Here is a 27,476-nt window from a genome sequence, read left to right as displayed (position 1 = left end):
AAAATTAATTTAAAAACAATAGTTATTAGTCAATAATGTAAAACAATGACATCATTGGTGAACACGTTAAAGAGCAGCAGTCCTCAACTTTTTTGGCATCAGGCATTGGTTTTGTGGAAGATAATTTTTCCACAGACTGGGGGGTAGTGGAGGGCATTATCAGGCATCAGATTCTCATAAGGAGTACGCAAGCTAGATCCTTCACACACACAGTTCACAATAGGATTTGCTCTCCTATGAGAATCTGATGCTGACAGGAGCCGAAGCTCTGCTTGCTTGCCATTCACCTCCTGCTGTGTAGCCTGGTACCTAACGGGCCTTGAAACCATACTGGTAAGCAGCCTGGAGGTTGGGGATCCCTTTTGTAGAGCATACTGCTTCTCAAGAATTTGGCCATGATACATCAGAATCACCTATGTATCTTTTAAAAAAATACTTTTAGGCCGGGCTCGGTGGCTCAGCCTATAATCCCAGCACTTTGGGAGGCCAAGGCAAGTGGATTGCCTGAGCCTGCGGGTTCGAGAACTACCCGGGTAACTTGGAGAGACCTTGTCTCTACAACAAATCAAAAAACTTAGCTGGGCATGGTAGCACATACCTGTAGTTCCGGCTACTTGGAAGGCTGAGGCAGAAGGATCGCTGAAGCCCAGCAGGTTGAGGCTGTGGTGGCCAAGAGGCGTGCCACTGCCCTCCAGACTGGGTGATAGAGTGAGACTCCAACTCAAAAAATAAAAATAAAATAAAAAAAGACTTTTAGGCTCAATCTTGGAATACTGATTTAGTAACTCTGAAGTGAGGGCTAAATATCAATCTATCTATATATATTTTTTAAGTTGGAGTCTCACTCTGTTGCCCAGGCTGGAGTGCAGTAGCACACTCACAGCCACCTCAGCGTAAACCTGCTGAGCTCAGGTAATCCTTCCACCTCAGCCTTCCAAGTAGCCAGAACTATAGGCATGCACTACCACGCCCGGCTAATTTTTTATTTATTGTAGAGATGAGCTCTCGCCAAGTTGCCTGGATTGGTTTCAAATCCGCAGGTGTAGGCATCCACTTGCCTCGACCTCCCGAAGTGCTGGGATTACAGGTTGAACCACCGCCTGGCCATATTTATATTCTTAAAAAGATTCCCAAGTGATTCTGATGTGTAGTCAGATTAAAGAACCACTGATATGGGACTTAATTTCTCAATGATAACACTTTTCAAGCTCAATCTTTATTAACTCTGATTTAAGTACCGATGACCATCAAAGACATCTTTATTACTGAGTAACATGGCATGCTTTAGTATATTTAATATTTAGTAATATATACTTATTTAGTAATATACTTATTTAGTAATATACTTATTTAAAATATACTTATTTAGTAAGTATATTTAAAATTGACAACTCTTAAGGAGGTGAGTTCACAAATTTTCAAGGATACTTTCACCACTAGCAGCAACTTGTAGGAACAGAAAAAAGCTTGTTTCACTTAGCTTTACTTGTTTAATAATAGTAGCTGACTGTATGAAACAGAAAAACCTGCTCCCAGAGAAGTCTGACAGAGCAATTTTGTCAATTTCAGTTTTTTGATATGTAACAACATAAAGAGAATAAATAGGGATTACTGATAGCCACATAATCCTAGTCTCTCAATGACAGATGTTTCTTGCTCATCTAAAACAATCAGAAAGGCTCACATACACAAGTGTGTCTTAAAAGGTAAAAATTCCTCAGAATAAAACACTAAACCCCAAATATCAATTGAAGTGTTTTGTATAGCACCATATTAAGTGTTTTTCCTCAATAAAGAAAACAATTTAAATGTTTTTTGTTCCAGTCTTACCTATGCTCTTTTCTACTTTTGCAATTTTTGTGCAAGCGACATCCCCCATTTCAGTGAGCATGTATAGCACCTCAAGTGTTGAGATTACAAGCAGCACATCAGGTAAAGTGAGATGACAAATTATCTCTCTGTATGAATCCTGATCCACATATTCACAAATTAAAACACCATTATCTTCTGCTTTGCAAAGATTTCCCAAAATTTCCATGCCTGAAAAATACACACACATAATATTTGTTTTTTAACAAATGATAAAGTTTGTTCACTTGAGACAATAAAAACTTAAGTGAGCACTCACCTCTCATCTTTAAAAATCTATCCCTTGACATTAGGCATTTTGTAACAGTATGAAACATCAGATGAGTAGTTTTGAAATCAACAGGGTCTAATAAAAGCTGGAAAAAAGAAAAATATTATTTTTGAGGTATGCTTCTTCCAGAGTGGTGTATTTCAAATTTAATAAAAATGAAAGATAATTTTACATAACTTTGTAAAAATGTAATTGTGGAAATGGTTATCACAAAACTTGAAGCATTTATTTCGAATATTTATTTTTTCCACAAAAATGTGTGATACTTCTATACCACCACCTTTAGCAATAAATATACATAAACACTTAATATTCTGTAAATATAGCAAACTATAAAATGCCACATCCTAAAATTTTAAAATAAATGTTGCTAACTATAAAAACGATTTTAAGGTACTGTCATATGCTTACCTCAGCTGCAATATTTCCTAATGTGTCAAGGCCTAATTGCCTTAAAGAAATAAAATGACTATGTGCAGAAAGTAATAGGAAACGAAGACAGGTACGATTAGCTGCCAAGAGCTTAACATTGCCCTCCTCAAAGGAAAGATTTCGCAAAATCACTGCAATCTGAAGTACCCGTTGTCCTTCAATATCGTTAATGCCCAGCTTTCGAGGTGGATGAAATAAAGATTCCCAAATCCATTCTCCTGATGTACCTTCTACAACAGAAAATATATATTTCACTTATGTAGATGTCATCCATTATTGATACTTCAAAATTATTTAATTTTGCTTTCACTGACTTACCATGAGACTTGTTTCTGTCAGAAATGAGGTCACGAACTTCATTATCATCAACAATGTCTTTCCAAAACTGTAAGAGAAATTATTACATTTCATACTGATGATTTGAAACAACTATTCTATTACTTCAAAAAGAGTCACAAAACGAAACTAGTATTTCTACCTTTTTTTAGTTTATGTGGATACTATTTCATTCTACAGATTTAGTTCTTTGACATACAAGCTTGATTTTTCTATAGTTCAAGGCACATATATATAATAAAACATCTTTTTATGAGCAGGGGTTAATTTGGGGGCCACAGACCTTTAAAGAGTCTGTAAAAGAAATGAGAGCATCTGTGAACTCGGATAGGGGAAAAAATGACTTCTTTTTGTTCATTAAACTCTAACTGAAACTGTGCATTTCTTTAGCATTTTCTTCAATGCTGAGTGTTAGGCAACAAACTATAGTAATATTAGCAGTACTTTTGATATTGTCAACAATATAAATCACAGATATTTCCAGATCATATTTATAGCTATGAAAAATACCTAGAAACAATGCTTATGGCTTGTACTTGAAAATTATAATAAGTATTAATCTCACTTGTAAACTGCACAGTCATGATATTTCTGTTTATAGATACTCCCAAGATGTAGCAAGTAGTGAATTTGTGTGTTCCCAAATTGATAATCTAGACATTTAAGTTGCTTTCTATATTCTACTCTACAAACTGTTTTTTGGATCCATATACGGGAAGCAATGAGTCCAAATCCACCCAACTGCTTAATATTCTTTTTCGGGCTTAAAAACAAATGTCTTTATGCTGATATATCAATAAAAAATGATCTTTACCTATGTCACTTAACTGTTATGTACTAATTAAGAAGCATATGGACTATTAGTTCACCTCTTATTTCTAAACATTATGGTTTTTATATATTTCAAAATAATTATTTTTTGAAATAAAAATTCTTTTGTATTTAAAACTATTAGCTGAAAAGAGGTTCACTGGCTTCATGAGACCACATCCACTGCACAAAAAAGTCATAATAATGTTTGGTAGCAACAAAAAAGAACTAGACATGTTTTAGAAAAAGATAATGTTCAAGAAAAAAAGGGCCATAGGATTTCAAATATTAAAGATATTGAAACTGGTCCAACTTCTCCAAAGAATGAATGGTTACAGTTTCTCTTTAAATAAACATAATAATTGATGCTCCTGGTCTTCAAGTTTGAAATTTACATTCATCTTACCTGAGTTCCTTTCTCAGGAAATAGAGTATCAAGAAACTGAAACTCAAAAACCATATCCAGACAAGGAGATGCCAGAGGCCTCCAGTCTGGCAACTCCTCTTCCTTACTCCTCCCTAATCCTGTTTACTAACTCCTCTTCCTTAAATATCCCCAATTCCTATCTACCCTCTACTCTTCCTGACCCCTCCCTAACTCCTGCTGCACTATATAAAGCCTAGACTTCGGTGGTACTGGAAGAAATAGCTGAGAGGGAATCTCTCATTCCCCCTGGCTGGTATCACCCAAATTAAAAGCCTTCTTCTCTGGCAACACTCAGCTCAATGACTGACTTTCTGTACAGTGAGCAACAGGACTCCAACTGAACCCCTGGTATTTTGGTAACAACATTAGACATAGAACTTAAAATGACCAAAAAATAAAAACCAAATTTTTGGCAAAGAGATGAAACCTTAAAGAAAGAATTAAAAATTTCTAGAACTAAAAAACAATAAGAACTGAAATTATGAATTCAATGGATAGGTCTAAAAACTGATTAGATACAACTCAAGAGGAAAATTAGTGAACTGAAAAAGAGGGCAAGAAAACAACAAGTTTCAAATATAAACAAACAAAAAGATAAACAGAAAAAAGAATTTGAGACATAAAACATATAGTGAAAAGGTCCAACATACAAATAATTGGAGTATCTGAAGAAAGAGAGAAAATGGGCAGGTATAATATGTGAAGATGTAGGGCAGAGAATTTTCTAAACCTATGGTAAGATGTCAACCTACAGAATTAAGAAACACAACAAAGTCCAGGAAACATAATAAACATAATAAAACTCCTGAGAAATGAACAGAAAAATAGTAAGCATAGATAAAAAGAATAGAAAAACTTTAAAAGGACAACAATTAACACAGCAACAGACTTTGTAACAAATAATGAAAGCCAAAAAACGACGACAGAACGTAACATCTGCCAATTTAGAATTTTTATACAATGAAATTGTTATTCAAAACTGAAGATGAAATAAAGATGTTTTCTGACAAATGAAAGACTACAAAAACTCATTATCCACAAACCTGAAGTCAAGAATACATGAAAAAGGTAAATGTGGTTAAGCCAAAATAAATACCTAATGAGTAAAACACTAAAAAAAAAGTCTTATGGGGTGAAAACTTAAGTAAATTTAAAATTTAGAAAACATGCTTTCAAATGACTTTTGTTTAGGCCATAATGGAATAACTGGTACTAGAGTAGTCATTCTACCATATACTAATGTGGATGAAAAAACTATTTTCAGAGTTTGGAAAACAGGTAGTACAAGATAATCATTGAACAAGGGAAACAAATAAGGTAAACCCAAACTGCTCCATATTTCTACTTGGACATTATTTCTAGACAAAGGCATAGGGAAGAAAAACCCAAGAGATTATAGCAATTGCTCAGCTGATGATACTGATCAGAATTCAGCAAAGCTAAGGCAGCTAGAGTTTGAGAGCAAATTTGCAAAAAAGGAGGGGCTATGCAAAGAAAAAGGACCATGAATCTGCAGGGGAGTGCCTTGAGTCTATTACTAAGTACTAAGCTATACATATATGGTTACTAAGCTATACATATATATGGTCAAACTGCACAATGCCAAGCCAAAAAACAACTGAAATTAAGAATGGTAAGAAAAAATACTTAGAAGGTATAATTGAATAATTCCCAGAATAAATAAAATTCACTATATACCCAGCTCATGTGGTAGAAATCTCCAAAATGCCACAGCTTAAGAGATGACATAAATAAGCCCTAGAGTAACAGCTTTCCTACATCTGTTATAACAAGAACTTAAAACAACCCTGCTATGAAAATCCATATGTAACAGCCTGGTAGAATATAGTTGAATATTCTGGAAGAACACCAAAATTCAGACACTCAACAATGTACTACTCACAACATTCACATCTCATAAAAAATATCACACAAATCAATGAAGAAACTTGAGCCATAACCAAGACAAAAATCAGTTTAAACAAAAGTACATCCTAAAATTATAAATAGAATTAACAGAGGACTTTTAAAAAAACTATTATTTAATATGCTCAACGATTTTTAAAATATGTGCACATAATTAGGAAAGAAATGGACAATATAAGATAACCAAATGGAATTTCTAGAGCTGAAAAACATAATACCAGATGCTCCTTGACTTATGATAAGATTCTATCCCAATAAACCCACAGTGATTCTAAAATATCATTTCATACCCTGATAAACCCATAGTAAAGTCAAAACACTGAAAGTTGAACTGCTGAAACTCAGGGACCCTCTGTATCTGAAATGAAAAAAATTTACAAGATTGACTTAACTAGAAAAGAGAAGATGAAAGCAAAACAATATACACTATCCACAATGAAGTGCACAGAAAAAAAGGTCTAAAAACTGCAAACACAGCAGTCCCTCAGTACATGCAGGGTATTAGTTCTAGGAACCCCCATAGACACCAAATTTCCCAGATGCTCAAGTTTCTTATATAAAATGGTGTAGTATTTGCATATAACCTATGCACAACCTCCCATATACTTAAAATAATCTCTAGATTACCTATAATACATAATGCCATGTAAATGCCACATAAAAGTTGTTATACTGTATTTCTTTATTAGTTTTTTCCCTTACATTTTCTATCCATGGTTGGTTAATCCAGATAGAGAACTCATGAATATGAAGGACTATAAATGTATTATCAGAAAACAGGAGAAAAGAAAAAAAATTTTAAAAACTGTCAAATTCCAAAAAAATTTTCCCAATTACATGTAAAATTCCAATCCATAGATCCAAAAAGGTAAATGAACCCCAAGTAAGGTAAGCAATTAAAATCACAAGGTACATTATAACCTAATTAAATATCAGTAATAAAGAGAACAAATTAAAAGAAGTCAGAATACAGCACACACAGAAATGTAAAAGTTGATTTATTGTTAGTAACAATGCTGTCTTTAAACTGCTAAATGTTATAAAATCCTACAATTTTATATCTATCAAAACTATCCTTCAAACATGAAGGCAAAATAAAATTTTCAGGAAAATAATAGTTGAGGGTCTAAACTCAAACACATTCTTAATTTCAAAAAGAACTAATGAACACATTGATTTAAAGGTAGAAATGGTAGAAAAGGCAAACTGAGGAGGAGGAAACCAAGAGCCAGCAATATGCTGTTTATAGAAACACTGTATATAAAAACATAGATGAAAAGCATAAAGATGAAAAAAATATATCATGAAAACATTAATTATAAGAAAGCTGGTATCAGCTAAACTTCAGAAAGAGGAGACTTCAAGACAAGTGATATTACCAGAGATCAAGATAATTTCACTGTATAAAACAATTTCACTGTTAAATAAAATTAATTCATCAATCCTAAATGTGTATACTACTAAAAACAGAGGTTCAAAATACATGGAAGCAAAAACCAACAGAACTGAAAATAGATACAAATATTCATAATTACAGTTAATGATTTCTACACTCATATCTCAAGAAATGGTAAAACAATAAGAAAGCAGTAATGATGTAAGTCAACAATATCAACTACTTTGACTTAATTGTTATTAATAGATACTACATCTAACAATATTTGAGCATACACATAAAACATTCACCAAGAAAGGCTTTATGATGAAATATAAAAAGTCTTAATAAGTCTAAGATTGAAATCATAAAAAACTTGTTCCCCAACTACAAAGAAATCCAATTAGAAATTGATAATGATGATGGTTAAAAATTAGCTGGAAAAGTCAAATAATAAGAAAAGGAACAATATATTTCTTTATAACTCATGAATCAAAGAAATCACAAGGAAAAAGAAAATATCTTAAACCAAATGATAATGAAAACTCAACATTAAATGGGGACGTAGCTAAAGCAGTTTATAGAGGAAATTTTATAGTGTAGGCTGATATTAGCAAAGAAAAAAGTTTAAATCTGAAAAGGAATAAATTAATATGTAACAAAAACATACAAATCATGACTTCAGTAAAAGGAAATAAAGTTGTTCTAGGATCCCTGCATTATCTAAGAAGTGGTAAAAATAATAATTTACTAAATTAAAAAGAACTCAAATTATAATCTCTAGTGTAACCAATAAGAAAACAAGAAAAAAAGTATTAATATAGGGAGAAATTAAATAATAAACAATACTCAGTCAAATCAATTCAGAAGAAGGTAACAAAGAAGAAAAACAAAAACTGAATAGGAAAGACATATAGAAATATGGTAAATTTAAACACAAATATATCATAATTACCTAGAGTAAACTCACGAATTTAAAAACAAATTTTTTTCACAATGGAAAAAAACAACAACAACAAAGTCCAAATATATGTTGTTTACAAAAAACTCGTGTAACTACAAGGATAAAAATGGTTGAAAATAAAATGTAAATTATATAAACACCAATCAAATGAAAACTGACATAGTTATATGGATATTACTAAAAATACATGAAGGCAAAAAGAAATACTTCACTAAGTTCAATTAACTAGAAAGATGTAGCAACTTTGTGGGCACCAAAGAAATAATAGCATCAAAATATTAAAACACACGGAAATAAAAGGAGAACGAGACACACCTACAATCAAACTGGATGATTTTAATTAACATACCTCTCAACATGAATGAAGGAACTAATAGACACAAATGCCAGTATTGATGTATAGCTATGAACATCAAGATTAGTGGTGCTGGGCTGACAGTTACAGAAATCTACACCAAGCTTCAGAATATATATTCTTTTCAAATACATGTGGAGCATTTATAAAATCTGACCAACACCCAGGTACAAAATAAAAGGTAAAAACATTTCAAAAGGTTAAAATTATACAGAGTACATTCTATCTCAACACAGTGAAATTTAGTTAGAAATTAATAAGAAAAATAAAACTAGTATAACTTCATATAATTTTGGAAATGAAAAAAATTCCTTTCTAAATAATCCATGTGTCAAGGTAGAATTGTAACAGAAATAAGATATTTAAAAAATGATTTGTGGTGAAAACATATCAAAATTGGTAGAGTGAAATTAAAGCCATGTTTAAAGGGGATTTTGTAGTCTCAATGTATGTATTAGAATGTATTTGAAAAATAAGAACAAAATTCAATCATATAAGCACTAGCTTAAGAAGTTAGAAAAAGTGCAGCAAGTTAAACTAAAACAATATAGCATATAGAAAGACACATGAACAGAATTAAAAAGAAAATATATACAACAGCAGGAATCATCTACTCTTCTCCAATATATTTGCATCTTCTTGATTTCATGTGATTAGTGATTACACTGACAACCCTCACTGCCCATTGTGACTGCATACATAAATAAACATTTTGTGCAACTCACACTTCCATCATCAATTTTTAACGGGGGGAGTGAGAACAAGATATAGGGTCAGCTTGTGAGGTGGGGAATGTATCTCTATATCACAGTGAAAATTTTGAAGATCTAATACTTTCAAAGAAATGGAGATAAAAGGACTTGACTCTCTCTACCTGACATTTGGGCAACAAACACCGTAATTTTTTTTTTAAAACCACTGGCCTACTCATCAAGCTCCACAGGATCACTTTACTACTTCAGTCACTGGAAAATCAATGAAGAAATGAATACAGCCAGTCTGTATCAGTATTTCTCTTTAGAAGATTAGCAAATGTAACACAGCAGTGAAAGAATAATCAATCCAATCTGTGCAAAAATCCCACAAGAACAAGTCTGTTGAAATTTGTAATCAACAGTATAAAACACAAGGGAATAATGTATCATAAGTTACAGTTAGTTAAATTAGTCAAAGAGCCTTAGATATTAGAATTATTAGGTATTTGTAAGGTGTTTTAACATCCAGTCCAATTAAAAGTTAAAAACTTTTACTTCTTTTCTGAAAAGAATATTTTTCTGATAGAACGTAAACATATCTACATGACAATATGAAATTACTTTGATATAAGGCAATGATGCTGAGTGTCTAACTAATGTAACCTCCTTAATTTTATTTCCTCTTAGGTAAAGAGCAAGTTAACACATTATAAAAGGAAAATGCCTAAGTGATAATATTAGTTAGAAACCAAACCGATAAGGATTTGTTTTAGATTTAAACATTTAAAGATCTATGAAGGATTCAAGAAATCATGCTGATCTACATTACAATTTTAAAAAAGTCTTAACGCTTTATTCTTAAAGACAATTTATAATACTTAAAATAGGCCAATTTGTTTATTAGTAATTATCATTAGCAGTTTGTGTTAGGTAAACCTAAAGACTACCAACACTTGAATAAAAGTCATTAAAGCTTCTTACTTTTACTACAATCCAACAATTGTAATTTTTGGTTTAACAAATTTTATAATGTAATATATATTTACCAAGTTGGACATAAACCCTAATTTCCTGTTTCTTTAGGGAAAATGTCACTAGAAATATCTTACTAGTAGTTGACATATACTGTTTCTTAAAAACAAATCACTTATTTTTTAGATTGGAAAATATAGTTTATTTAGAAAGGAAATTAGACAAAAGACCTCCCCAAGGTACGGGAGGGGGACAAAGCTTAGGAAAACATGGCCTAGTCATGTGGCTGGGCCAGGGCTTAACAAAAGCATGGCCAAAACAAATCTCTCTTCATCCCAATTTGCTAGATTATTTCAACATCAACTTTTATTAAGACATAATAATTGCATATATTTAAGGGGGATATGTGATATTTTGACACATGTATACAATGTGTAATGATCAAATTAGGGTATTTAGAATATCCATCACCTCAAACATTTATCATTTCTTTGTGTTGGGAACATTCTAAATCTTCTATCTATTTTGAAATATACAATAAGCTATAGTTAACGATAGTCACCCTACTGTGATACTGAACATTAGAACTTACTCCTAACTCCCAGTCTGCAGGTACTCATTAAACAACCCCTCTTCATCAACCCAGTCCTAACCCTGTCTAGCCTCTGGTAACCGTCATTCTGCTCTCTACCTCCAAGATGTCAACTTCTTTAGCTCATACATCTGAGAACATGAGATATTTTTCTTTCTGTGCCTGGCTTATTTTGCTTAACATAATGACCTCCAGTTCCATTCATGTGGCTACAAATGGTAGAATTTCATTCTTTTTATAGATGAATAATATTCAAGACATATCTATATATACACCATATTTTCATTATATATTCATTTGGTGATGGACACTTAGGTTGATTCCATATCTTGGCTATTGTGAATAGTGCTGCCATAGCCATGGGGATACAGATATCTCTTTAATATACTGATTTCCTTTCCTTTAGATAAATACTCAGTAGTGGGATTGATGGATTATATGGTAGTTCTATTTTTAGTTTTTTGAGAAACCTCCACAATGGCTGTACTAATTTACATTCCTATCAATAGTGTATGAGTTCCCTTTTCTTTGCATCCTCATCATCTTTTTCTTTTTTTGGTCTCATTGTGGTTTTCATTTGCATTTCTCTGATGAGTAGTGCTGTTGAGCAATTTTTCACATATTTTTTGGCCATGCATATGTCTTCTTCTGAGAAATACTTACTAACATCTTTTGCCCACCCTTAATAGAATCTTTTTCTTTTTTTTTGCTGTTGAGTCGATTAAGTTCCTTGCATATTCTGGATATTAGTCCCTATTTGATGAATACTTTGCAAATATTTTCTCTCCTTCTACAAGGTATCTTTTCACTCTTTTGTTTCCTTTGTTGTACAGAAGTTTTTGTTGTCTGTGCATTTGATCAGTCATAAAATTTTTGCCTACACAATGTCCTTAAACATTTCCCCTATATTTTCTTTTAGTAGTTCCATAGCTCTGGGTCATGTGTTTAAGTCTTTAATCCATTTTGAGTTGCTTTTTGTATATGATAAGAGATAGGGGCCTACTTTTATTCTTTTGCTTATGGATATCCACTTTTCTTAGCACTATTTATCAATGATGGTATTTTTTCCCAATGTAAGTTTTTGGTGCCTTTCTTGAAAATAATTTGGCTGTAAATCAATGGATTATTTCTGGGTTCTCTGTTTTTTTCCACTGGTCAGCATGTTTGTTTTTAAACCAATACTGTGCTTCTTTGATTCCTATAGCTTTGTGGTATATTTTGAAATCAGGTAGTGTGATGCTTCCAGCTTTGTTCTTTTTGCTCAGGATTGCTTTGGCTTTTGTGAATTTTAGAATTCTTTTTTCTATTTCTGTGAAGAATAGTATTGGTATTTTGATAAGGATTGCACTGAATCTGTAAACTGCTTTGAGTAGTAACTATGGTCATTTGAACAATATTAATTCTGATCCATAAGCATGGAATGTGTTTCCATTTGTGTCCTCTTCAATTTCTTTCATCGTTGTTTTGTAGTTATGTTTCCATTTTTGTTTGTTTCATGAAATTTTTTTGATCCCCTTTATAATTTCATCATTGACCCACGTTCAGGAGCATGTTGTTTAATTTTCATGTAACTGTACAGATTCCAAAGTTGTTCTTATTGTTGATTTCTAGTTTTATACTGTGGTCTTAGAAGACAAGTGTCTTAGAAGACACTTGCTACTACTGCAATTTTAAAAAATGTGTTGAGACTTGTTTTGTGGCCTACCACTTGTGCTGATGAGAAGACTGTTTATTCTGCAGCTATTGGAGAAAACGTTCTGTAAATGACTGTTAGGTCCACTTAGTCCATAGTGAGGATTAAATTCAAAGTTTCTTTGTTGGTTTTCTGTCTAAAAACATCTGCCCAATGCTGAAAATGGAGTGTTGGAGTTCTGAAGTATAATTGTTATTGGAGTCTATCTCTCTTTTTTCTCTCTTTTTAACTCTAATAGTATTTGTTTTATATATATATCTCCTCTTACTGCACTGATCGTTTTTTCATTATAAAATGATCTTTTTCTTCTTATATGTTTTGTGACTTACAATCTATTTTGTCTGGTAAATATCAAAATTTTTACTATAATTGTCTTTTAACACTTAAATAATTAATCAAATAACATCCACATGTGTTATATTTCACAGTGTTTTGAGGGTGACTTTCAAAAAACAAAGTGGATAGATTTAGAAATTAAACTTAGATGTTACTAATGTATCAGCTTTAAAGAAAAGAAAATATGTGTAATGTGCATGTTCTATTACTAATAACATGATAGATTGTATCCATAGATAGTAAATAAAAGAAGTATCCTATACTTATTTCAAAGCCAGGAAAACCAGACAAGTGCACATGAGAAAATAATTTGTTCAAATCTTTTTGTAGTTTCTTACTTGAAATTCACTAGTAGACTTTTTTGAATAATATATTCACAAATACTTTTCTCTAGATTGACACCTACTAATCTTTCAGTCTTATGTCTTTCTGAAGATTTGATGATAGATCTGGACCTTCATTTCTTCCTAAATTGCATAAATTTCAGAACAAACATAATAAAACTTTCTGAAATACAGTCTCAGAATCCCTGTTGGGAAGAAGGTCATTCAAATGTTTATTGTTATGGTTGTAGATTTACCATGATCAGAAGTCAGTATATAATAAAATAATAACTGTTTCTGTGCATTAGATATTCTAAATAATGTTTTACTTAACTTCTAAACAGTTATGCATGCATTAAGTAAAGATAAAAGTCTAGATAGTATCATGTATATAATACTGGCAACCCTTGATCTATTGCTGACTTGAGTACTCAATGGCTCAGCATTGTAATTTATGTGAATTACCTTAACGAAGTCTCTATCAGTCTTCTCTTTCCATTCTTCCCCAAATACAGTGGAAAAGGATCCTAATGCTAAAAGAATAAATAGTACATTCAGTAAAATGCAATTAACTATTTCATTTAATTCTTGAATAATGGAAAGGCTTAGAAAAACAGTAAAACTTCATATTAATATATCTTATTCACTAAAAAGTGTTTTATAGTAATTGATAGAAAGTCATGGATTTTTTTATAAATACATTTTTTAGTTACAGGATTTAAAAAAAAATTTGTGTTTCTACAAACTAAAAATATACAACTCATTTTCATGTTATACTAGACAATAAAGAAAATAAATGAAAAGTACTATAATTACTCTGTATTAGTTTTCATTTTCAGAAAAGAAAAATGCTAAAAAGTAAAACTGATGTTATTACTATAGATTGCCAGATTGTTAACATTTTAAATCTTCATATTAAATTTCAGCAATAATTATTATTTGTATTTCAAAAAGAGCATGGCATTCTTTGTAAATAATTCCCACGAATAAAATCTCCTTTAAGGGAAAAATCTCAGGTCCATATCATATTTATGTTTTCTGATAACTTTATGACTGTTGAAAAGCTTCTCTTCTTAAGCTTAACAATACTCTCACTCACATGTGGACTCTCCTCAACACACAAAAAGACTTATAGGTACATGTTATATCATTTTCTTCTCCTTTATGTTGTTAGCTTGTATCATAAGTTATGAGACTACACTGTAAAGCTGTATGATAAAAATGTCTCAGCTGTGGCACACTGTTTTCCCCTTTAAAAATTAGGTCAATCCTTCATCAACTATCACATTAGTACTGTAACGAACGACTGCCTTTAGAAAACAGAAAGAATCAGCCTGTAATCCCAGAATTTTGGGAGGCTGGGGAGAGTGGATTGCCTGAACCTGCAGGTTTGAGACCAGCCCAAGCAACTTGGCGAGACCTCGCCTCTACAATAAATCAAAAAATTAGCCCAGCATGGTAGCACGCCTCTGTAGTTGGAAGGCTGAGGCAGAAGGATCACGGGAGCCCAGCAGGTCGACACTGGGGTGGCCGTGAGTGTGCCACTGTACTCCGGTCTGGGTGACAAAGAGAGACTCCTACTCAAAAATAAAAAAGAAAACAGAAAGAAAATAATACAATGACAATTGTTTACAGAAAAATTAGTTATGTTAATCTTTTTCTTAATAGTGGGGCTCTCACTGTCACCCAGGTTCTGGACTCAGGTGATCTTTATACCTCAGTTTTCCAAGTATCTATAACTACAAGCATGTGCAACCATAATTGGCTAATTTTTAATTTTTTTTTGTAGAGATTTTACTCAGTTGCCTGGGCTGGTCTCGAACTCCCAGGTTCAAGCATTCCGTAAACATTATCCTCCCAAGGCGCTGGGATTACAGGAATGAGCCACCACACCTGGTCTAGTTATGTCAATCTTTTAAAAAAGCAAAATTAAGCCTCTTTATTGAACATGTCATAAGCATAACAAGTAGATGTGCTTTCTGTTGTAAGAGATTTATTGAATCTTTACAGTAATTACCCATTTAATTAAAGACCCAATGTTTAGCTAATATTGAGTAAAATAAAGTCTGTAATGCACTTAGATTAGAATAAGAATATTTGGATGGGTAAGGATTAGAACCAGTTTAAACATAAATTTTATTTACTCATGACTTTAATACTGGTATTAGGGCCACAAGGAAATGGTATAAATAGATTTACATGTTTTTAATAAATAAATAAATTACAGCAACCTAAAAAGCATTTCACAAAACATCAAACTTACATATAAGTAGCAACTTAATCAGCAAAATGAAGCCCACATAACCTCTAAAGAGAGACAAGGTTTTATTTGTCTTAAAAAACCCTACCAAAAAAATAACTTGGAACAGAATACTGGATAGAAATATAAGGATGGAAAAATTACATTTTTTGTCACATCGAATTTTTATTAAACGTCTTCAAACACAAAACGTGTAACACATCTCATACTTTCTAGAGAAAGTGACATCTAAATTTATCTCAATTAAAATCTCTTTCCTAAAAAGCAAATCAAAACCTCTCAAAGGCCTAACCAAATCAAATACACTTACAGCCTTCAAACTCCAAAAATAATTATTTTTATCTCATAAAACCACTGTTTTAAGTATAAGGTCTTTATAAAATCCCTTAGGTACTCTGGAACTAAACTTTCTGAGACTGTTGAAATGATAGAAACAATCCTTAAACAGTATTTGCTAAAATACTGATGTTTTAGATTGCTATACTATATAATTATTTAGTCTTTCAAACAAATAAAAATGCCTAACAAATGCAAAAAGATAAGTTGAGTCTAAAGAAGGCCATGTCTTACTGCACCAAAACTGATAAGATTACCTCTATTATATACATAATTTAAGTTATTTACATGTAATCCTATTTAACAATAAAGCAGTATGACTTCATGAAAATTATTCTGGTTTGAGAATATATATTCTTTCCAAAGACTTCATTTTAGGGTTTCTAAAAACGTGATATAATTTCCAATTTCATTCTATATTAAATGCTGAAAGTTGTATTTGAAAAATCAAAATAAAGTATCCGGAATCAAGAATACAAAAGTGAGATGAAAATCCAACAAATTTATATCTTCAAAGTTACGAGAGAAGCTGAGAAGTAATAGTCTTTGTTCCTTCCCCATGTAACCAAGAATAGTTTCAGGCAAGTTATAAAACTAATTTTTACTTTTGTTCAAACTAAATTAAAAATTGTATAAAAGTAATTACGTGTCAAATTTTAAGGACTCTTACAGATAATCCCAAATAAAACTGTCTGAAAAGTATACCACTTAACCCAAATCAAATAGCAGAAAACTAAACGTTTGCAAACATTTTGCTATTTAAAAATAAAAACCCAAAGTTATGTATCTAAAATGTTACAACAGATTATCTCACAGGCTCTATCTACTGTGCTATATATATAATTTCTTAAAAGATAAAATAGTTTCAATATATATATGTGAATACCTAATACTTTAAAAAGGACATACTTCTGGCAAAAAAAAAGGGAAAATAATTGGGTTGGGGTAGGGGAACAGCTGAAAAGCAAGAAACAATTTTATATCAATAACAAACAGCTAAAAGATATTTCACAAAAGAAAAACTGAGCAGGAAACAATTTCAAAATATATTTTCTAAATCGCCATTCGATATAATTAGAAAACTGAGTAATTTGAAATAGTAAGCTAGTCTGATAATTTCAGAAAAAAAATTTTATTTATAAAAAAAAAACTAGCAAATCCTACAAATAAACAGGCATTTGATAGACCTCACTATGATTATTTATGATGCAGATCTTCAAATGTATTGACCTAAAAGTTTTAGTTAAAAATATAGCCACACACTAGTAGAAATAGACTCCAGAAAACAATAGCTTTCAGATCCTAATTTTCTTCTCCTTTTCTTTTTCTTCTAATTTTCTTTATCAGAACTTTGTAACATAGAATCTTCTTGACTCAGGAAACCTATAATTTACCCCAAAACAAAAACCAGAACTTTTACTTCAAAACCTCTAATAAGATTAAATTACTATTCAAATATTTAAGGTTAAAAACAACCCCAAACATTCATATTATAAACAGTGAAACTCAAAGCTAGATTTTAAAAAATTAAATTAAAAAATCTTTAACACCTTTATAAATCATACAGTATGTTCAGCTTAGAACTTACTGTCATCAAACACTCCAGCATTAGCAAGTAATAAAGTGATGATTTTAGGGTCTTTTTCAAGTTGCATGACGTGCTTGCTTTCATTTGATAGAAGAGTGCATACATTAATAGCAAAGTCCACTTCATTTGGGAGTCCAGATAACAGTGAAAGCACCAATTTATTATAATCATTTGGCGAATTGAAGTCCATAGACAGCCCATAACTTTGACGCAGATAATCTAACAAAGAAAAAAAAACACCTTAAGTATATCAAGAATTGAAAACTCTTATGGTTAATATTCTATGGATGTAGTACAGAGTTTTTCATTTTTTTAAATAAAATATAAACTGATTAGAAGTTCCACTTTCTAAACTTCTTAGGTTTACTAGTAGTCACTGCAATTACATTACTGAAATAGTTATTAAAATACAAAAATATAAACACTTGGACATCACTACCAAAGTATTATTATATAACTTTATTTACCTAATCTACACTTTTTACTATTGCATTTCAAAGGTCTTGTTCTGATTTACTGCAATATAGTTAACATAGTAAAAGCCATGCCTTTTAATACTATAAATCTATGTGTTCTGACAAATGTATATAGTCTTTTAGCCACAGCCACAGTCAAGATATAGTGTATTTCCATCACTCCAAAATGTTTCTCACGTTCTTCTGTAGCCTATTCTGCCCTCTACCACTAGGTACCAGAGACTAAATTAATTTCTGATCCTATAGCTTTGTTTTATTTCAAAATGCCAAATGGATGGAAACATACAGCACTGGCCTTTTATATGTTTGGTTTCCTTCTTTTGGTAGAATGCTTTTGAGATTCAAAACCATATTTATGAGTGTATCAGTAATCCATTCCTTTTTAACTAGTTTGTTAATCCATTTCCTAGCTGATGGACACTTGGATTGTTTCTGCATTTTAGTACTTATGAATAGTTTACGTAAACATTCACATACAGGATTTTGTGGGGACATTTTTAAAAATTTCTTTTGTCTAAATACCCAGAAGTGGTATTGCTGGGTTATACCTAACTGTGTGCTTAACTTCTGTAAGAAGCCATGAAACTGTTTTCTAAAGTGGCTGTAATAGCTTACATTTCCACCAGCAATGTATAGAGATCCTATTACTCTGGATGCTTGCTAGCACTTAATACTGTGTTTTAAATATTCTGAATACAAGTCCCTTGTCCAACATTTGTTTCACAAATAATTTCTCCCAGTCAGTGGCTTGCTTGTCTTTTCATTTTCTTAAGCGTCTTTAAAGATAAATTTTAATTTTTTTTTTTTAGTTGAAATCTCACTCTGTCACCCAGACAGGAGTGCAGTGACATAATCACAGCCACCGCAGCCTTGATCTACTAGGCTCAGACCATCCTTCTGCTCAGCTTTCCAAGTAGCTGGAACTACAGACACATCGACCATCATGCCCAGCTAATTTTTTCTTATTGTAGAGACAACTTGCCAAGTTGCCCAGGCTGATTTTGAACCCTGAGCTCTGGCAACCCTCTCACCTCAGCCTCCCAAAGTGCTGGGATTACAGGTGTGAGCCACTGCGCCCAGCCTGAGAAATTTTAATTTTAATCTTTTGCACTTGGAGACATCTCATGGATCACCTACCAGAAACTCAACTGCACTTTTTAATGAAATAGTGAAAAATGAATCACTTCATATTAAGTAGTATAGCATTGAAACCAATGATTTTACTGTAATGATATTTGGCTTATAATAAAATTTTGAACATTGAGGAATTTATTTATGACAAAAAACCCAAAATTCTGTATTTTTCTAATGTGTAGTAACATGTTAAACAGTCACCAACATGTACTGTAGGTTCATTAATACGTGTTGTACAACAGTAATTTATTTGACGTCCTCCACCTGGTGTTTTTCTACTCGAGCAGACAATGCAGTCTCATTTTCTTCCTGTCACATTAATATATAATTTATTGTTCAGTCTATTGTTCGAAGAAGATGTAGAAGGACACACTCGTGATTTCTAAAAACCACTTTTCAACTGATCAATATATATCTTAGCATTTATTCCATCTCCTTATTTGCTTTTCATACAATTTGAATGGAAAACTCAAAGAAATACACATTTTTGAAAAAGTTACACTAGCATAAGTATAATTACCAGCAATCACTTTATGTTCCCTGAGAGGGGACATCTAGGTGGTTTGCTAGATTTACGATGTCCCTCAGAGGGGACATTTGAGTACAAAGGGTTCATGAAGTCCAATTTATAAATTTTTACTTTTATGTCCTAAGAAATCTTTGCCTAAACCAAAGTAACTAAGGTTTTCTATAGGAAAATTAATTTAAAACATTTTACAAAACTTTGAAGGGAAAATGAGATTACAGAACTCCAAGATACAATGCAATCTTCATATATATACCTAGAATATGTAGATGTATCTATTATATATGGTAACTATATATCAAATTTGATATATATGTTATGTTTCTAGAAATACTGAGTCTTATACTGGGGCAGTTAAAGCCTTGGCAGCTGTATCTTGAGAAAACTATCTCAGGCACATTTCTCAAAGTTATAACTAGTTTAAAGGAAAAGGCAAGAAAACTAAAGTTAGGAAACTTCTACATTAAATATTTCAGAAATATCTGGATTTTTAAAAAAGATTTTTAAAAAACTACCTCTCTAAAATCTATTGTAACAACATACCACAGAAAAAAATTATGTAGGTAAAGCAATTTCTTCATTTCCCAATGCAGACAGTTGAAAAGACATCTCTTCAATTCTAAGTTATGCTAGGAATGTCTCTAATAAAATAATAAAGTGCCACAATACAGTTATGAATAAGTACACATAGATTCTTTACAGTACTCAAAACTGAATAATAGGAATATATTGTTCATTTGTTATAATCTTTAAAAATGAAATTTCTCATAAATAACAAAATAAATATCTGAAAAGTAATGAAACTTGTATAGAAGTGGATTTTTATATTACTCTCCTGCAAACTAGAATTGATGATGATAAGCCAGTTTCAACAATAATTCAAAAGAAACTTGGAACCCATGTTCACTGTCTGGTCACAGTGCTGAACTTTATGTGCTTTCAATATGAGCTTAAAATTGTTCTATCTCCCACTGAAAAATGAGATGCTCAATTCAATACAACCTTGCTTGAATAACTTTGTCAAAGACATCTTCAATTTAGAATAAGATAAATAAATATGACAATTATGAAATGTCCTTTAATTATATCACACTTTGTAAAGAGTATCAAAATAACATAGGAGAAAATAGTTAGATTTTCAGATCCTCCCTTTCTTTCTCCCAAGGAGATATGACTGAACAGCTACAATTTTAGAAACAGAATGAGAATGGAAATGTATTTTCAATAACCTTGATTCAAAAGTTATACAAGTGGATCACCACTGATAAACTTAATCTAACAAAATCACTTCTTTGTTTTCAGTTAAGAAGGGACAATTGCTCCTGGTGCTGTATGTGTCTGTTGCTGAAATTCTGTAACATATTAATTATTTCCATTGATATTAGAAGTAATTGTTGTAGTCCAAATTTCTGTTAGAACATGGAACACTTAAAGAAAAATGTTTACTCAAATATAACTGATAACGATTTGTAAAATTTTTCTGTATACAAATGGACAGGGTACTTGGCCTCATTTCACTGAAATGATTAGACTGGATTAAATAATCACTAAAATCCTGGCCAGCATTGAAATTCTAGAATTCTGGTCAGGCACAGTGGCTCAAGCCTGTAATCCCAGTACTTTGGAGGCCAAGGTGAGGGGACTGCCTGAGCCCATGGGTACAAGAACAGCCTAGGCAACTTGGTGAGATCTCAACTCTACCATAAATCAAAAACTTAGCCAGGTGTGGTAGCACATGCCTGTAGTTCCAGCTACTTGGAAGGCTGAGGTAGAAGGATCGCTGGAGCCCAGCAGGTTGCGCTGAGGTGGCCGTGAGCATACCACTGCACTCCAGCCTGGTGACAGAGTGAGACTCCAACTCAAAAAAAAAAAAAAAATCTAGAATTCTATTAATTTCAATATATGCCTGAATAACTTTGTCAGAAGTTATCGACTAGTTACCATTTGTCAATTCTGTCTTTCACAATTTTTCTATAAAAATATTGCAAATACATCTTTAAAAAGTTAGAAAAGATGAACAAAAAGGTTCTTAATAATTCACTTAACAATTCTGCGGAAATAATTGTATCCAATCAATTCCCAAAAAAAAGAATAGGGAAAAGAAGGAACCAAATGATTCAGTATTTATGTCAATTAAAAGTATAAAGAACTAGCTGGGCTCGGTGGCTCAGCCTGTAATCCCGCGCCTTTGGGAGGCTGAGGTGAGTGGATTGCCTGAGCCCGCGGGTTTGAGACCTGCCTGGGCAGCGACACCTCATCTCTACAATAAATCAAAAAATCAGCCAGGCGTGGTAGCACACGCCTGTAATTCTGGCTACTCGGAAGGCTGAGGCGGAAGGATCGCCGGAGTCCAGCAGGTCGAGGCTGCGGTGGCCGGGAGCGGCCACTGCACTCCAGTCTGGGCGACAGAGTGAGTCTCCAACTCAAAAAAAAAAAAAAAAAAAAGTATAAAGAACTATGCAAATAAATGACAAAACAACCATATATTAATGCCAATGATAAATCATCCTAAAGCTTAAAGCAAAATCCACAATATATCTGCTATTTAAAGTCACTGGGCAAATAAGTCAATATCCTCAAAAGCAAATTCAGGCCCACATTCTATCAATGTATGATACTGTGTATCCTGGAGCTGCAGCCAATTGAAATGTATTATATTACCATTCAAAATATTGTTTTAGAAATAGCTTTTTTAAATATCAACAATAAATATATCTCTGGATAAATACATTTATCCAAACCTACAAAGGGAGTAAGGCTATATGAACAAAGATAAAGGTAGAAATAAATTTTTCTAAATACCCTTAATCTACCATTATATATTCCATTTTGGTGCTTTCTTACAACAAACACACACACAAAGTTATGAAACATACTCTATTTTCCTTAATGACACTTGAAAAGAATCATCAGTCAAGGATTTGTTTTATATATTAATAATCACATTAATTTTTAGAACACTATCATAATGTTGCTATGGCTTTCTCTAGAAAAATAAAATGCACCTCTAAATTTATAACTACTGCCCTGAAATATACTTCTTTTCAGTTCGTTTTAGATATTTTATAATCTTATGTTCCCGAACATCAACTCCCAGTTTCTTCCCTTTCATGAATCACCAATCCCGATTTTGTCAAAGGTGTTACATGTTACATAACTGTTCAGGTTCTCTTAAACCAGACATATCATAGAATTTTATAAAGGAGTTGTTATAAAATAGGCTGGGCAATTCTATCATTCCTTTAACTTGTGAAGCTCTATCGGTAAGTTTCATTTAGGCTTCTAAGATATATTTTAAAAATTCACATCTTCAAATAAATCAATTTTAATTAGAGGAGAAAAAAAAAAGATGTAGGAAAAAAATCTGATTTTAAACAAGAGCAAACATGAAAAGGGGTGGTTTGGGGAGTTGTAGTTGCAGACACCAAACTCCATTTAAGCTACAAGAACGAACAGCTCCACTGTTATTATAGTATAGGAATCACATAGTTATTAAGTTGAAAATGATTTTTAAAGATCATTAGTACAATGTCCCATTCAATGTAGGGATACTCTTGAATTAGATCATAGTCATTAGCTCTTTAAGAACAAGGAGCAATATCACCTAACAAGTCAGCCCATTTTATTTTATCAGCTTAAACTATAGCAAGTATTTCTACATGGTGACTTAAAATGTTCTCCTTTAGTCTTTGTTCTTATGGTAATACCTATTCATTAAAAACAATTCTGAGTTTCGTTTATAACTCTCTGCTCTATCACCCCAATTATACAAAAGGATCAGATGAAGCCTCTTCTAATGGAGATCACATATTCTAAGAAGAGATTTTGCTTTTTCAGTCATTAATGATTGGGGAAGACATATGGAGTCAAACTCAATATGAAAGAAACTTTGAAAATGGATAAATGTGAAAAAATGGTGATAATGGCATAAATCAGTTAGCTTAAATCTCAGAATATCCTATAAGAAATTAACACCAGTGCCAATGAATAATAATAAATATTTACAACAGTTTAATTTTTTAAAGCACATACCTTGAAAAAGAAATATCTACTCCTTTTTTTTGTTTTTGTTAGTCAGAGTCTCACTGTGGAGTGCAGTGGCATACTCACGGCAGCTGCAGGCTCGACCTGCTGGGTTCAGTCTTCCAAGTAGCTGGAACTACAGGTGTGCACTACCATGCCCAGTTAATTTTTTGATTTACTGTAGAGACGAGGTCTCGCCATGTTGCCCAGACTAGTCTCAAACCCACAGGCTCAGGCAATTCTCTCACCTCCACTTCCCAAAGTGCTGGGATTATAGCCGTGAGCCCCTGCACCTAGCTCTTTTTTTAGGTCAAATGTTGGTAAGTGAAGAAACAGAGATGTGTATCTCCTTAGAGCTCTCTTCCTAGTCATCACAGTTCTGATTCTCAAGTCACTAAAAACTGGATCCCTGGAACCCCTATATCGACTCTTTTCAAGAATCTCCTTGACACTCAAGTTGATTATTTCCAATTTGAGTCCAGCTCTTTTGAAGCTACAGATTCCTCTATAACCATTACATGAATGACAAGTGAAAAACAACTTCTTCCTGACACCATGGCAGGAAAATAGTAGAACAGTTAGAAACATTTCCAAGAATTCTGGTACTGGAAATCCCAGTAACTGTAGAAAATCTAAATGAATCTCTATGAAAATTCCTGGCTTCCTTAATCCTAACAGGACATTCCTCTTATCCTTTAGTGACTATTCAGGATAAACTGATGATCAGTCAAAGCAATAAGGAAAAATCTTTACTTGAAAATACAAGTATTTCCCCAGATGAGCAATCCCTTCGGGTCCCCTCCCATTGTGAAAGCTTCTTTGTCCTCTCAATAAATCCTGCTTTCTCACACAAAAAAGTAAATATATAAAAAGAAAATTCAAGTATTTGCAACTAAAAATTCCTGCAGCTAAAATGTGTAGCAACAACTTGTGACAGAAAGGGCCCTGATACCAATTAGGTGCTGTCAATCATTGAAAGCTGCATTACCTCAAAGCCTTAGGTGTTCTCATGTGCAAAGGAAGGAATAAATTAATTGGATGATGTGATGTCTGTTTTCCTAACTTAAAACTCTGGATCTATGTCCTGTTAATTTCCAGTGATATTTACCTGACACACTGTGTTGCTGGTAATTGTAGGAAGATGGAATTGCACCAATAGGAAGCTGTGGCTTTGGGTTGCCTGGTGGGACTTCATCATCATCCTCCCCAAAATGATGAACTTTCTCGTACTTTTCTAGGTAACTGAAATAGAAAACGGCACAGCAAAAATTTTAAAATAGAATTATGTCTTGTTTGAGTCCTACCACATACATTTGTTTTCCTTTTCTAAACAAAAATCTAAAAAAAAATTAATGAAAATACCACAGACCTCTTATATTACTGGGAAAGTAATTTCAGTTTATTAATAATACTGCAGATAAACTCGGTGTAATGACTCTAAAAATATTTTTATATTTTCAGAAAAAAACCACACCACTGCTCAAATAAAAATATAAAAGTAGAGCATACTAAGTGAATAGTATTTTTACTTAAAAAAAAAAAAAGTTACTGTGATTTCCCAACCCCTAACTTTTCCAATTTCACTTACTAGAGATAACCACAGGTTCATGTGCTTACTTCAGTATATTTTCTGTGAGTATTTTCATTTAACAATGTATGTATGTCAATACATACTAACTACTACACTTCACTATTAACAATTATATAGTATTTGATCCTATTTATACATAGTAACTTAACTAGTTCTCTAGGAATATATTTAGGCTATTTTCAGGGTTTTTTTTTTTTTTTTTAGTATCGCAAATCATGCTGCAATAAGCTTAATCTGTACATTTGTTTGAAAATTTTTTTCTGATAGACATTGGCAATGGTATGCTCATTTCAAACAGCAACACAGCCACATTCCAAACCAAAAGTAGTGTGCCTAATACATTTTGACCAATTTAAAAGATCATTCTTGTATCTTCCATTGTACCACCATTACTGAATATGACCAATATTCTTAATATTAATTAGGACTGAATTTTCAAATCACAATCTCTCATCAACTACCAGTTTGTAATAAGATTCCTAAGTAAACTGTGATTTTAAAATGAGAACTGATCAAAACAATGTCAAACACAATACTGTATTCTAATGTACTGATTACTGTACTTCACAAGTAAGAAGTTAAAGTGATTAACACACTAACTTATATTTGCTGAAGAAAAGTTCTACATGTTATTATTTAACAGATCAATCCTACCACTCCTGACCCAGCAGCAACTGCCATTTTTAACGTCCTATAGTTACCTATTCTTTCCTTTTTTAGATTCCTGAAGTAGGGGAGGTGTAGTATTCATGAAGATATAAGGCTATCCTCCAAGTATTATTTTGTTCTTAGTACCAAGCCTTAATTTTCAAGGTGGGATAGATGGAAGCTATAATTTTACAAATATAAAAACTAATGGCATGGAAAATCATTACCAATCATCATTTTCCCCTCCCAGCTTTACAAGGCACAATAATTCACACCCTTGAACCTGAAATGGAATTACACTGTCCCTTTCTATTCTTCTGTAAGTTCTCCACATAAGCTCAATTTGAGTAGGGAATTCTTTCCTAGCAGGTAGCTTGACAGCTAACAAATCCCACACTTTTCTTTACAGCTACAGATACATACTAAAGCAAAGACATATGCACAGATATACTCTTTGAGCACTGAAAAGGGTATGCAACTGCACACATTTCAACCTGATCCTGGCATGTCCCCAGCAGACAGAATATACAGTCTAAGAACATAAAACAAAAAGATGATTAAAAAAGGGATAGCCTTTCTCTAGTTTAAGCCCCCAATGGAGCTAAATGGGTAAATGAATGAAGCCTATACTTTTTGGACTGTTAATGCAGATATCATAGAAGAGGAGTATATACAAATAGCAAACTGAAAAACAGCTACTCAAAATTTATGTGACATCTTTCCTGCAAATGAAGGATAATCTAAGTCACATGAAATCACTTGGGTAATAGTACTGATAGAGGTATTTTAGATAGTACAGTCTTTTAGAATTGAACTAATTGTGGCATAGTTAAAACAGAGTACAGATCAATAATCCTTACAAAATAATTGTTATCTAAATAAAATCAAAATAACAATAAAGATTTTAAACTGTAAAATCAAAACCCTACAACTAAATAGTATGTTTAGGATGCTCTTTATAACTTTGTTACTCATATCTGAATATAGCAGATTTAAAATGTGAATTTTTTCATCACAGCTGGGAGAGAAAACATTACTAGTAAAGACTATAAATATGACCCTGCTCCCCCCCAGAACACTCAAAATGGAACATACATGGTATGCAGTGAACCTTTCAACACAAGTACTATATACTCATAATAAACCATGAATATTATTATATACATGAAATTCTCTATAATTCAAAGTTTCATAAGATTTAAAACATATATGACTTTTGGTCCTTTGTGACATTCTAACACTATTCCTCCAAACAGAAATGTTTTACAATTCCATTCCACAGGATTTTATGATTTAGGCTAATTATTATTTTGAAATGTTTATTTCCCTAGCTTGAGGGCCAGCACTTGTCACTGCCATTATTAAATATGTCCAACTGCAATGCAAAAAGATGTTGGCACCTAGTTCTGATCTCTCAGTTCCCTCAATAAATGAGCAGTCTTTTTGTTTCAAAGAATTATACTTCTAAAAACTAAAAAATATTAACAGATGAGAGAACACAGCTAAAATGCAAAGTTA

The 27,476-nt window shown here is 32.4% G+C and overlaps 1 protein-coding gene across 1 annotated transcript in view; it reads right to left on the bottom strand.

Annotated features, from left to right (window-relative positions):
* The window catches only part of ARID2 (AT-rich interaction domain 2), an 88,471-nt gene extending 63,508 nt beyond the window's left edge, over positions 1 to 24,963 (bottom strand). Inside the window, exons 1-7 of the mRNA XM_008054622.2 lie at positions 24,828 to 24,963; positions 17,561 to 17,779; positions 13,842 to 13,909; positions 2,891 to 2,957; positions 2,552 to 2,802; positions 2,129 to 2,225; positions 1,831 to 2,040 (exon numbers count right to left, since the gene is read on the bottom strand). Of these exons, the coding sequence (XP_008052813.1) occupies positions 1,831 to 2,040; positions 2,129 to 2,225; positions 2,552 to 2,802; positions 2,891 to 2,957; positions 13,842 to 13,909; positions 17,561 to 17,750 (883 nt within the window). The 5' untranslated portion in view covers positions 17,751 to 17,779; positions 24,828 to 24,963. The remainder of the gene's footprint in view (positions 1 to 1,830; positions 2,041 to 2,128; positions 2,226 to 2,551; positions 2,803 to 2,890; positions 2,958 to 13,841; positions 13,910 to 17,560; positions 17,780 to 24,827) is intronic.
* Between the last annotated feature and the right edge of the window lie 2,513 nt (positions 24,964 to 27,476).

The sequence above is a fragment of the Carlito syrichta genome, unplaced genomic scaffold (genome assembly GCF_000164805.1).
Source record: "Carlito syrichta isolate Samal-C Ts95f unplaced genomic scaffold, Tarsius_syrichta-2.0.1 Scaffold79433, whole genome shotgun sequence".
Lineage (NCBI taxonomy): Eukaryota > Metazoa > Chordata > Mammalia > Primates > Tarsiidae > Carlito > Carlito syrichta.
Note: the sequence above shows the minus strand (reverse complement) of the source record. Positions and strands in the feature narration are given on the sequence as shown.